General features: G+C 41.5%; 1 protein-coding gene across 1 annotated transcript in view; it reads left to right on the top strand.

The window, feature by feature from the left end:
- Window positions 1-9,392, top strand: part of creb3l2 (cAMP responsive element binding protein 3-like 2) — a 35,198-nt gene extending 25,806 nt beyond the window's left edge. The window contains exons 3-12 of the mRNA XM_085252300.1: window positions 72-274; window positions 377-455; window positions 667-872; window positions 1,194-1,340; window positions 1,543-1,601; window positions 1,903-1,971; window positions 4,563-4,662; window positions 4,870-4,999; window positions 6,014-6,248; window positions 7,326-9,392. Of these exons, the coding sequence (XP_085108426.1) occupies window positions 72-274; window positions 377-455; window positions 667-872; window positions 1,194-1,340; window positions 1,543-1,601; window positions 1,903-1,971; window positions 4,563-4,662; window positions 4,870-4,999; window positions 6,014-6,248; window positions 7,326-7,401 (1,304 nt within the window). The 3' untranslated portion in view covers window positions 7,402-9,392. The remainder of the gene's footprint in view (window positions 1-71; window positions 275-376; window positions 456-666; window positions 873-1,193; window positions 1,341-1,542; window positions 1,602-1,902; window positions 1,972-4,562; window positions 4,663-4,869; window positions 5,000-6,013; window positions 6,249-7,325) is intronic.
- Window positions 9,393-13,222: the final 3,830 nt, after the last annotated feature.

Here is a 13,222-nt window from a genome sequence, read left to right as displayed (position 1 = left end):
GATAAACCTTAATCTAATCTAATCTCATTGGTAAAGAGCACTAACAGGAGCACGCTTTGCCTCCTCTGCAGCTGAGTCCGATGGCGATTCAGCCGAGTGGCCTATGGAGCAGGAGGAAGCCATTGAGAGCCTCCTGTGTGAGACTCCCTCCCTGCTCCCCACGCTCTCCCTCTCTCTGGCCACCAGTGAGGGGTCCCAAACGTCCGAGGGTTCGGCCCTGGCCCCTGCTGCCACCTCGGTTCAGGTCACAGTGAACCAGAGCAAAGTCATCAAGGTGAGAAACGATGGTTAAATCAGATATTTGTGCTCTTTTCTTCTTCTTTTTAATGTTTGTAACATTTTAACACCTCCTGTTTGTCTTTTCCTCTGTTTGAAGATAAAGGAGGAGAAAATCAGCCCTAAAATTAAACTGGAGCCTCATGAAGTAGACCAGTTCCTCAATCTCTCACCAAAAGGTCAGTTCTTTCCTCTCCTCTCTTTCCACTTGCTGCACTTCTGTAATGGTGTGCTACGAGGACCCCTGCTGGTGATTTGTTTAAATACCTCACAGCTGAGTTTGAAAACCCCTGAGCATCAAAAATGGTTTCTAAATTTAAATTTTTATAATTTTTCTCTGTTTTCTCTGAGACTGAATGAATAGCTAACAATCCAGCCGCTGTGTTTTAGGTCTGGAGTCTCTACAGATGCCTCCCACTCCCCCGAGTTCCCACAGCAGTGACTCAGAGGGCAGCCAAAGCCCCGTTCACGCCCTGCCTGGCCTCTCCTGCCCCACATCCCCCACCAGCCCCCCTCCATCCCAGGCTGGCCTGAAGGTGTCACCACGAGGTGCTTCGTCCTCCCTCTCCAACTCGCCTCTGCTCACCGCTCCTCATGTAAGATTAAAGGAAATTTTAAAAGCCCATCAAACCTCAAAGAGAGCAGAATAGCAGAGTAACGTGTTTCCAGCTGATGTAATTAAAATAACTGGGTTTTTTTGCATAATTTTCCTGCTGTTTTTGCTCTGCAATCCATGAATATTACTGGACTTTCCACCTTTTCCACTCCTTTCACATCCCTTCTACAACCTAATGTATATGTGCAGACTATCGTGCCAAAAAAGAAGTTATAGTGTAAAATTCACAAGCATTTTTTAGACATCCTCCCTCTTTACAAAGTTGTAAACAATGTTTACGTTTATCTGTTGTTTCCTGTAGAAACTGCAGGGTTCTGGGCCGCTGATCCTGACCGAGGAAGAGCGCCGCACGCTGGTGGCCGAAGGTTACCCTGTTCCCAACAAACTCCCGCTCACCAAAGCTGAGGAGAAGGCACTTAAGAAGATCCGCAGGAAGATCAAGAACAAGGTGCCGATGTAGAGCACAGTTCGTATTTTGGATGATCTGAGCAAGCATCCGTGATCATCCGTAAAGAGTCTAAAAGACTAGGAATATGTTTACTGCAAGTTAGAACAAAATAGTTAACAAAAAACAAGAAAATATTTGTCATGTCAGGCGAATTTCTGATTTTTCTACTTTTTCTGATTCTGTTTCCTTCACCATCTCTCAGATTTCAGCTCAAGAGAGTCGCAGGAAGAAGAAGGAGTACATGGATGCTCTGGAGAAGAAGTAAGTCCTTCTTTTTTCCTCTTTCATGTGAAAAACAATGTCAGGATCACTACAAATAGCAAACAGCTATTAATGCTGCATAAACTTTAGTGTCCCCTTTTAGAAAAAATGCTAGGTCATCTAAAGTATCCACATTCAAACATCATCAGGGTGAATCTCGGCATTACCGAGGTGTGCAGAGTGAAAGCAGCTGTTCTTAAACTACAAATAAATCACGCTAGAGTCAGAACAGGGAGAAAGTGGTGCTGATGAATGAACGGCGTTCAGTCACTGACCCTGCAGTACTGCTGTCTGACCACAGGGTGGAGACCTGCTCCAACGAAAACAGCGAGCTGCGCAGGAAAGTGGAGACTCTGGAGTGTACAAACAAGTAAGAGCAGCACACACGGACTCACAGTCTTAACCTCGTATAGGATTGATTTAATGCACAGTAACGGACCCATTTTAGATCCTTAACTTCTGAAACTACATAAAAATATAAAATTACCACATAGAAGTTAATTATTTCCTGCAAGATGCTTTTAAATTGCCCCTATTGGTCAAACATCAAATTCTCCCTCCTCTTTTGGCCTAAGGTAGGTAAGTAAACTGTCTTCACGAAGCACTTCCAGCAGTTCCAACGAGGAATTTTTCTGAATTAGAGAACGCGAGCACAAAAACAAAAGGATAACTGAGGTGGTAGTCCAGTTATTTGGGCTCTTTACAGATTCAGCCTCTGTCAGTGGCGACACAGATGAGTGAGCGACAGAGGCGATGACAAGTGTGTCATAAAGACTCTGGGATGGTGACAATCAAAACACCAGGAAAGTCATGAGGGAGGACGGGTTCACACCTAAAAATGTCCCTCCCTGGGCGCATGCTGGATTTAACACATCCTTGGGGATTTGGCTTTTTTTCCCTCTCCCTCTGTCTTTGTGAATCTCTAAAGGCATCTGTTTTTATATCACGCAGTGCAGCTGAGAAAAGCACGGAGAATGAGTGGGGAAACACTGACTCGCTTTTATTATTTGCAAATAGAGCTGAATCAAAAGCTCCCCGTGGATGTGTTCAGCTGCAATTTTGCATCCATGCATAATCATGAGGCTATTTTAATGTGAAAAGCTCACCCTGCATCAGATAGACAGCGCTGTTTGCTCTCGTTATGCATGGATGAACCGTGCGGGCACCCACTGAGTGCACTGTGTTAAGTATAGCTGCCTGGAACACAGCTGTTCTGGGGCTTGTTTTGCACTCAGTGGTTAAAGTGGGCTTTGCTGTCAGTGTCAAAAACTTAATGAACCAGTTGCATGCGTGGTGTGTGTGTGTTTTTTATTCTGGGACACCTGGACAGCCAGCTTATGTTGTCGTTAAGCTCAGTTCCTTATTTAATGAAGCAAACGAGAAAGAAAAATTTCAGAAAAATGTTTGACTTGTGCAAAAATAAACAGCAGATTCTTCACTAAAGTGCAAATTCTGGATTTTACAATAAGGATGCTGATGTAATTTACTGCGATATCATTCACATTAACATGCAGAATGTGTGGGCGCACAATTCAATGAGTTTGCATAACTTTTATAGACTGTATATAAAAGATGGAAGCCACCATGAAGTCACCCAGTGGGTTTGTACTCTGTATTTTGAAGCTTGCCACCTTGTTGTTTTCAGTGCCATTAAGGCAATTCTTTCAAAAAAGCTCAAACAACACAAACAAAGAAGAGTGGTACAGTTAAGCAACTCCGATTAGCAAATATGAGGCCCGGTACACAACTACAGCTCCCCCTATCTGTCAATCACAGCAGCCAATATCTGGATAAATAATATTTATAAAATAAAAACACCACCATGCACTTATGGTGGGGGTAATGAATGGGGATGGGGGTGGGGGAGGGAGACTATCAATCGAACCCCAAATTGTAAAACATGCTTATTACTACTGTAAAATGGACATTTTAACATGTAAGTCTATGGGATCTGACTCACTTTGGAAGTCTGCCTCAAGTGGCCAGATGAGGAACTGCAGCTTTCTGATGCTTCCACAGTGGCTTCATTTTTCAGTCCTGGAGATGGCAGTACAGAAGAGTCTGCAAACCTGTTCAGATTACAACAATGTTTTTTTGTTTTTTTAAACAAAACAGAACAAATCAGCACACACATAACAACTAACAATGTCTTTGCATGTTAAAAAATTAATAAAGAAACAAAAGTTAAAAAAAAATATGGAGAAAGGTTGTTCAATGAATAGACATTGTGTGTCTGAAATGATAAGCTGATCCTTTCTCCCCTGAGAAATTAAATTTTAAGCTTTATTTTAAAAATATCTCATGGATCGTGTCATGTCAGTGCGTTCTAAGCTGTTTGCTTTCATTTCACACTTACATTCAGTTACACTTACACTGAGTGTAGAGACAGAAACAGCTGACAAAAAACATCAAGGTAGGAAATTTAAAAATAATCATAGAAAACCAACAGATTTAAAGGATCGAGGTTAACTGGGTTAGCCGTGTCAGGTATTATGTTGTGTGTTTTTAGCTCTATTGTTGGTTTCTGGTCACGAGTTCTAGCTTAGACACATTGTGTAGTTGTTTTTTTTGTTTTTTTTGTATAGCTAACCCTCTTAGCACTTTGTAAAGAGAGGCTTTAGAAACTGGGCTCACACTTTGGTGTCCCGTGGTGCGAACGCCGTTTCCAGCACTTTGACAAAACTGAGAAAATGTTCGAGGCAGTCTTCAGTGTTGACACACAGATCACAGACCCACAAACAACTCTAAGCCAGGAGTCGGTGTGTTTTGTGGTCACCGAGTTCAAAAATGAGTCGGAAGAAATGTAAAGTGAGGCAGGTGTTTTATTGTGCTAAGCTGTAATGGTTTGCACTGTCTTTACGCGATACATTAAATGCAGATTGTCTATATGGTGAAAAAAGCATGCACGATGCACTCAGGTGTGTGTGTGTAACCTCTGTGTGTGTGTGTGTTTCTCCACAGGTCTCTCCTGCAGCAGCTGCAGTCTCTCAAGGCAGCCGTGGCAGGAAAAGTTTCCAAGTCCTGCAGGATGGTTGGCACCCAGACATCATCATGCTTAATGGTACGTGTGTGTGTGTGTGTGTGTGTGTGTGTGTGTATTAACAGAGATTGTGCTGATGAAACATTGATTAAAATATTGAATTAGAAACATCTGCTCCCATCGTTCATTAGCAGCGTAGCATTATGTGTGATTCATAATTTATTTGCCTCTCCCTCCCCTCTCTCCACCCTTCTTCTTCTTCTTCTCTTTGTGTTTGTCTCTCTGTAGGTGGTCGTGTTGTGTTTCGCGCTGTTTTCGGGGAGTTTTTATCCCAGCAGCTTTACGCCACGCTCCACCATCACTGAAACGGGCCTCGCTTCCAAACAGCTGGATGTCAAAGAGTCCTACACAGCTACAGGTAGTCACACTCACCAACCCGCACTCTATACACATGTTTAATACACCTTACTCAGCGTAGTTACAGCGTGATTTAGCCTAATCACATGCCTAACGTAAATGCAAAAATATAGTATTGTTGGGACGGTTAAATATTAATGTAAATATGAGAGGAAAGTATGAATATATTGTACTTGACATAGTCGGGTTTTCTGCATGAAAACAAAATAAAACTGAACAAAACAGCAAAATATGAACACAAATAAATACCCCAGATGTTTTTCAAAGATGTTTGCTAAACAGCTTTTTGCTGGCAGGGCAGATAGATGACCTCAGATGAACTTTAGAAAAGTTGATGGCATTTTGTGTTCCTGACTTTTTCCTGCTTCCATCAAAAACATACAATTGTACATTTGTCCAACGGCTCTCAGAGGCAGAGTATCACCATGGTTACGCTGATACTTTGATTACACAGAAATGTTTGCATTTTCCGTATGAAGCCGTATATTCATGCGTGTGGAGCTGAGACGAGTGTGGACACACACCCACAGTTCGAGTCACCTTTCCTGGTCATTTCAGCTTAAGTGACCTGCCCTGCTGTTTCCATTGTAATGAATCATTAGTTCCCAGCTATTAAACTTTGGTGGTCCATTATAACATTGCTGCTAATCAGATGCCTCCTACAGCTACAGAGACTGATTAGTGGCGTTGACCTTTCACTGCATCCTCTCTGCTTCCTCCCACATGCACGCACTTTTTCTTTTGTAAGAGAAACCAGATATAATTTTCTTAACAATCAATTTCAGTTTCCTCTCCCATCCTGCCCACATGCACACACACTCACACACACAAACCCACAGGCTGCACAGTCTTTTCACCAGGCAGACAATAACATGTGGTGCTACACAGTTATAAAGTGTGTGTGGGCTGGTGTGTGAGTGAGTGTGGAACTAAAAATGATTTTCCTGACACCACACAGTCATACTTTCTCCTCACAAAAATTAGGCACTAATAAGCACTTATCCCCAACTTTTAGTTAAGTCGAGGAGTCTGTTATCGACTTTCGAAGACGAACAGCCGCACCTCCTCGGCCTGGGTGGTGAATATCCCGACCAATGGGAGGACACGCCAGCCGTCGTGATGGCAGCGTGGCGCCGCTCAGAGCAGCAGAAACTCGGGGTTGAGCCCACCAGGATGGAAACACACCCACCTTTCAGGAATAAAAGCAACGACACACAGACGTCAAAAAACCTGCTCCTTCACCTGCACAGGTAAACACACAGCACGATGAGGAGTACTCGGATGATGATGATGATGATGATGATGATGATGGTACTGGGAGTAAACAGAATACCTGAACTCGATCAAAAGAAAGAGTTCACCCACTTTAACTTTCTCGATAAGATTAAAACCTCACTTTTCTCACAGATTTACCATAGATACAATTTTAATTATGATGCTCGTGAAAACGCAGATAACCATGACCTGTAATAACTAACACTACCTCCTCTGAGCACACTGGGAGTCTTGTTTTAATCACAAATCTTACTCCTCTGCATTTAACCCATTCACCCAGTGAAGCAGTGGGCAGCCATAGCGCCCGAGGAGCAGTGTGTAGGGACGGTACCTTGCTCAGGGGTACCTCAGGGTAGCCGATCAGTGGAGTCGAAGCCCGACCTTCCGATCATGGGGCAACCACTCTACCTACTGAGCTATCCCTGCCCTAAGCACATTGAGTTTAGGTAGAATGAAAGTGCTATATAAGTTAAAATTAACATCAGCCTCTATATCCAGGCAGGTTAGCACAGCCAAACATCGATCCGCCCACCATTATTTAACAGTCTGACATAAAGCCAGGTCATTAGTCCTCAGCTGCTAACCCAGTTTTGGTTCATTAAATATATTTAGGTTGGGTTTTGGTTATTGTAGTTTTGTTTACTAATCTTAGTTTAGTGGAGAAGTCTGAATCCAGCGGCGCGGTTGTGTTGTGTGGCCTTCGTCTCCGCGCTGTTTATAACCCAGTCAGACACCTCAGGTCATCAGGTGCAGATCTTTTCAGTGTTCGTAGAATCAGACCCAAGTGTGCTGAGGGGGCCTTCAGTGACTGTGGTCCTGTTCTTTGGAACAAGCTGCCTGCTGACCTGAGATCAATCATCTGTGCTGACATTCAAAAACAGACTCGGAGCCTTTCTGCTCACAAAGACCTACACTGTATGTTTGGATGGTTAAGCGTTTGCTGAGGTGCAGCAGAGTTTTGGCGTCTTATATGTTGGCTTCCTTTGAGCCTGACACAGAGAAGACTTTATTGTAGTGAACTGAATCTCATCCAGTTGTTCTGTGTCTCTCAGGTCTCTGGAGCAGAGGACGAACGAGAGCAGAAGTAAAGTGATAGAGCTGGAGAGAACAGTCAACGAGACTTCCTGAGATTTAAATTCACACCAAAAAAAACCCCAATCCTTCCTCCTTTACTCCCCACGATGACCTTTGACCCCTCTCTGGAGCATGGTTCAGTGTCCTGGAGCAAACCTCATATAGAAGCTTCCACTGCTGATATTTTAAGGTCATTCTTTTTAATGCCATCTCTGCTTAATCAGATACACTGTAATGGTAGGAATAAAAAAAGAGTAGAGGGGCACTGGTTGCCTTAATTTCTGAACTAAAGTTGCACTGAATAGTTTTTCACAAGTCAACTTACCAGTTGTAGTTGTTTTAATTGATCCGGCTCGAGACACTGTGTTTAAAAATCACACTTAGAGAATTTCAAAGAGAGTGTGGCATTTATTCGAGGGGTAATTATATTAAAATATGACATGTGAGGCTTTTTACAGGACACTGATGAGAACCGTTTATATTTATAGACGCTTTTGTTGATGTTTTTTTTTTTCAAAATTTATTGCTCTTTATTGCTATTAAATGTTTTTATTTCATTCCAGTAATGCGTACAGCCCATTTTTATACTTGTTTGTGTTCATACTGTGTTTTGTCTTTTTATTTTTATTGTACTCTTTTTATATATTCTTTTTTTTTTTTCTTTTCGAGGGCCTAGCTTGGGGTTCCTGCACTCGTGTAACATTTTTAACTGGGTTAAAACAATATATTCAATCTACACTCACATTCTTTCTATTTCCTCAAGGAAATACTGACTGAAATGTTCAAACCCAACCTGAAGTGGGTTATTCTCGTTCATATTTGGCACGTGGGGACCCCGTTAGCTGGTCTTCGGTTCTTTTTGTACGACAGTCACCGTGTGCCAGTCAGAAGCTGATATTTGAGACGTGGTTTCCTGCAAAATTATTTTATTTTTGTTCCTTTATAGGTCACGTTTGCCCATTTGACCTCAAAATGCAAAGAGCTAACTGAGATGATTGATACCACTGTCATACCTGCATGATTAATATTGAGCTTGAGCTAAGCTAACTGCTTCTTATTTACTGTTTAGACACTGCTGGCCTCATTCTGGCGCTGAGCATTGTCTAGTGAGGTTTTAGCATACTTCGAAAAGTTTAGCTCATCTGAAAGTGGCTATGAATGGTATCGATCTCATCAGACTCTTGGTGTAAAATCAGATTGGAATAGAAAAAAACAACAGCATGTGATTGGACATTTAAGTTGAAACCACGGATTCAGTTTCTGTATCATGTTTTTTTTGTTTTTATCTTAAATCCTGCAACACTTTTGCCTTGCACACTTTAGCTGTCAGCTCCAGGAGTCTTTTACAGCTATTTTACAGCATTTGCCAAAAATATTTCTTTCGAGAAATGGGAAAAAAAAGTTTATATTTTTGTAAATATGAGTTGTTAATAAATGAGAACGTCTAAATGTGTCTGGGATCTGTAGTTTGTGAACCAATCCATTATTCATTCTGACTCTATTTTGGGCTCTGTGCTGTTGATAAATTATGAACGTAAGACGTCTTAGCCGCAGGCTTTGTCCTGACTTTCTGTTTAGCTTAATTCCAGATCACAGTGACTTTAAAGTGTCTTAACTGTCCACCTCAAGTGTGTTACACATAGGTTTTAAATGTCTGAGCTTTGCTGCCGTCAGCTGTATGACACCAATCAGTAACAGAAGCTTTTTAAATTAAAGTTAACCCCAGAACCCGTGGTAATTTACAGCTCAGGATTAAAAACAACAGTTTTTGACCAAATCTACAGACTGTAAAGCCAAAATATGCATTTGAAGCTTTGTCAATATCAAGAAATGGATTTGTCAGCTTTCAATGACGCTCTTTACACATTTCTCACTGCCAGAACAGAAAGATCATCAGAGACTCGAGATGAGCACGCTGCCCTTTTGTTACGCCAGAAAACTTTTTTCCAAATAAAATTGAATTTCCTCGCTGCTTCTGTGTAAAACCAGCCTTTCTGTCTTTATGCTTTCAAACAAATAAAGTATTTTCCTTAGTAAAAGCATAATATTCACGAGTTTGTGTGTTCATTTGTTCGTTCTTTTTCAGTCTCTCATGTCGACGGTGTCATTCCTTTAAGTCAAGAGTCATTGTGTTTTACCTCTCTTGCAGAAAGTGTGCTGTGATAAGTGTTTGCATGGTATAAATATTCTGTACCACCTCAACCAGTTTGATCACAGCCGTATTACCGAATCTAGAACCAGACTAACATATTGGTTGACTGATGCTGATGCTAATTCTGGGCTATTGCCAGTAACTTACTCAGTATTTACTGTATGCTGTACAATATTTACTGATTTAATGAAGTTGACTTATAAAACACAAAGTAATGAATGGATGTGGTAATTAAGAAAAGGTATCATCACTTATTTAGCTTCATAGTGAGTTGCACAAAGATACAGTTTTAGTAAGTTTTTTCTGTCCACCACCAGGAATTTTCAATTAAATAATCAAGATTTGAATAAAGTGCAGACATTCCGTTTTAATTCAATCTGAACCAAATATTTTACATTCATTGTTTAGGAATGACAATTATTTTTATACACAGTCATATCAAACGCTGAAAAATAATTGAACAGTTGACTGTCAAGCAGTTTAATGACCAGGTGAGGCCTGTCCCCCTGTTATTTCATGACAAATGAAAGATTTGTTCCATTTGAAGCTATTTCAGTGTTGCATTTGCATTTTATGGCTTTTGATTGTTATATTTTAAACATGAGGTCCAACAAGATGTCAGTGCACATGAAGGAGCCTGAAGGAGTAGCCAAACAATCAAGCAGCAATCTGGTTCATTCAAAACAACTGGGCATCTCAGCAACAGCAAAAGACAACAGAAGAAAAGTGCACGATGCAAGAAATATTTATGGTTAAGGAAACTAACTTTACAAATCAATATAACCAAGTCAGAAACACGCTCAAGGAGGTAGGTGTGAGCGTTTACAACAAGGTGCAAACCACTGGTTAGACTCAAGAACAAGAAGGTCAGACTTTAAAAGAAACCATCTACAAGAGCTGGAAAAAACCCAATAAAAGCATCCTTTGAACAGATGAAGCTAAGATGAACGTGTAGCAGAATGATGGGTGGAGAAAAGCTCGTGATCTGAAGCACATCATCTGTCAAACATGGCGGAGTGTATATGGATGCCAGCGAAGATAGGTTGTTAGAGTTTATTGATGATGCGATAGCTGATAGCAGCAACATCTTGAACTGTGGGGTGTACAGGGCTGTACTCGCTGCTCAAATTCAGTCAAACCCTGCAAACCGATTGGCTGCAGTTTCACAGTGCAAATGGACAATGACCTGAAGCAAACTGCAAAAACAACCCAAGAGTTTCACGGGGCAAAGAAATGAGATATTCTTCAACTGACAAATTAGTGACCTGACCTCAAACCAGCAGAGCAGCTTTTCAGTTAGTGAAGATAAAACTGAAGGCTGATCGACCCACAAACAAGCAGCAGCTTGTCTGCGGGTCAATTTAGCCTTGTCCTAAAACCTCTGTAGCCGACTACATGAAGAATTCTGGCTTATGTACCAATATGGATATTTCACTCTCTAAAAGTCTCTAAAAGTCTCAAAAAGTCGAAATCAGTTTGGCACAATCTGGAAAAAAAACCCACAAATATTTTTAAAAAGTATAAATCCAGATATTTAAATGTATAAAATCAAGGGCTTTACTCTATTAAGTAAAGGTTATTCGTTTAAAATGAACTTGATCAACACAGATCCATGAAGGTCTGTGGGAAAAGACATTCATTTAATGCTAAAGCTTAAAACAGCCTTTAATTTTTAAATTTTAATTTTTATGTTTGCTAATTCCTGTGAATTATTTTCTCACTCAGTAAAGATGCAGTGCTAATAAAACCCAAACTGTCACAGCTATGACTGCACAAATGAGCTTTTGTTGTTTGTTTCCATTAATCTTTTGCGGTCATTTGTTTGTATTTAAAAAAAAAACAGCATAAACTGTAGGTTATGTAATATCAATATCTTTGCAAGCTCCTTTGACTACATTAAAGACATTAAAACTAAGCTGGTGACCATAATTTCTTGCTAATGTCAAAGCTTCAGAGTGTGTTTTGATTTACGTTAGACACAAACTCTATTAGGACACAAATGAGCCTCGTGGTTAACACGCTGGCCAATAGGGGAGATTTTATCTTCTCCATCATGACAAAGATCCTGAAATAGATTAGCGGCAGTGTCTCATAATGAGTAGTGCGAATTGCTCTGACAGTCCCAAGACAATACGCAGTCCCACAGCCTCATTCCATTCTAGTCTCACAGCAACGCAGCCACAATGAATCCCACTAAACACTCCACCAACGGTGAATCATGCTGCCATAAAACCAATATAAACATCAGAGCAGACTCAGAAATACGGTATCTGATGAAACGCTAGTGGCAGAGAGTTAGTGCAAACTACAAGGAGCTGCGGTCTGATTTCACACTTTGATTCAGTATTGCAGAAGTTTCCAGCCGCTCTACTCGTTAATTATGGATGAAAATCCTTTCATCGGGGCTCACAGAGAAAGCTGCTGCATTGTTTTTGCCTTCAAGTCCTGATGGGAGAACGCTCATCAAGTTTAAAAGTGAATTTCACTCCTGGAGTGTTGCGTGAAAGCCAAACCCTGCACAGAGGGGAAAACCCCCAAACAAGTGATCAACATTACAACCACTGACAATGATAGCAGCTCTCGGTAACACCGGTCATCTGTTGGGATACCTTAGGCCCTGACATTCATGCTGAGGTTAATTTTATACGTACCCACTCATCTTGGCATTGTTGCACACAAAGCACACCTATACATAGCAGCGGCATTCTCCCAGGAGGACAGTGCACTAAACCCCAAAACCTCTCAGGGCATTCATCTCGACTCAAACTCCCCAGATACCAATCCAACTGAGCATTCACAGGATGCAGTGGAACAAACTCCACGACCCGTCTGGCCCAAAGGATCTGTTGTTACTGTGCCTCAAGACACGCCCGGATTTCCGTGTCCAGGCCTTCACAATAATAGGCAGGTTCTTTTAATATGCAGATTAGTATGTCAAAACTCTGAGTCCTAATTATCAGGTACTATGTAAATCAGCATTTATTGATACCTTTGGTCATGTTTCTTTAAGTTCTGCTTTTTATTATTAAATTTATGGAGTTTTAGATGCCTGTTTGGGTGGTTTTCTATTCTAATGCTCGTTTCTTTGGCCTTTATTTAACTTCAGTTTCTATTTGAGTTTATTTCTTGTGTGTTCAGTTCCTTCAGTGTTTCCCTCTCTCTCATCTTTACTTGTCTCATACTTACCTCCTTGTCTCACAAGTGGCTGTGGCTCAGGTGGTAGAGTTATCATCAACAAATTAGAAGGTTCCTCGATTCCTGACTCCTCGGCCCATGTACTGAGACATCCTTCTGCTAGGTGACGAATCTGTATGACTGTTAGAAACCACTCAAGCATGGATAAAAGCACTGTGTGGAAATGAAACTTGAAGCAGAAAGGTGCTAGACCATTTACTGTTTCTTACTTCCTGTAAGGTATTAGGAACATGCATCTGTATCACGACTCCCTCGGTTAATTCTCATTTTACTTTGAAGGTTTTTTTTGACTTGTCTTGGTAGCCGGGAATCGGTCTGCCAGGACCTCCGCTCTTGGCTGCCACCCGACTCACGATGCACCCAACCCCTACGGTGCCTCCTGTGGGTGCTGGGCCTGCAGGAAGATGGGCCCATGTCCCTTTTTCGGGCTGTGCCCGACGGTGGGGCGTTGGGAATGAGAATCAGCACCTCCAAATGTGAGGCCATGGTCCTCAGCCGGAAAAGGGTGGAGTGCCCATTCTGGGTCAG

This window comes from Mchenga conophoros, linkage group LG17 (genome assembly GCF_057382185.1).
Source record: "Mchenga conophoros isolate Kocher_MC1m ecotype Shallow Benthic linkage group LG17, M_conophoros_male_GT1.1, whole genome shotgun sequence".
NCBI classification, from domain to species: Eukaryota; Metazoa; Chordata; class Actinopteri; order Cichliformes; family Cichlidae; genus Mchenga; species Mchenga conophoros.
Note: the sequence above shows the minus strand (reverse complement) of the source record. Positions and strands in the feature narration are given on the sequence as shown.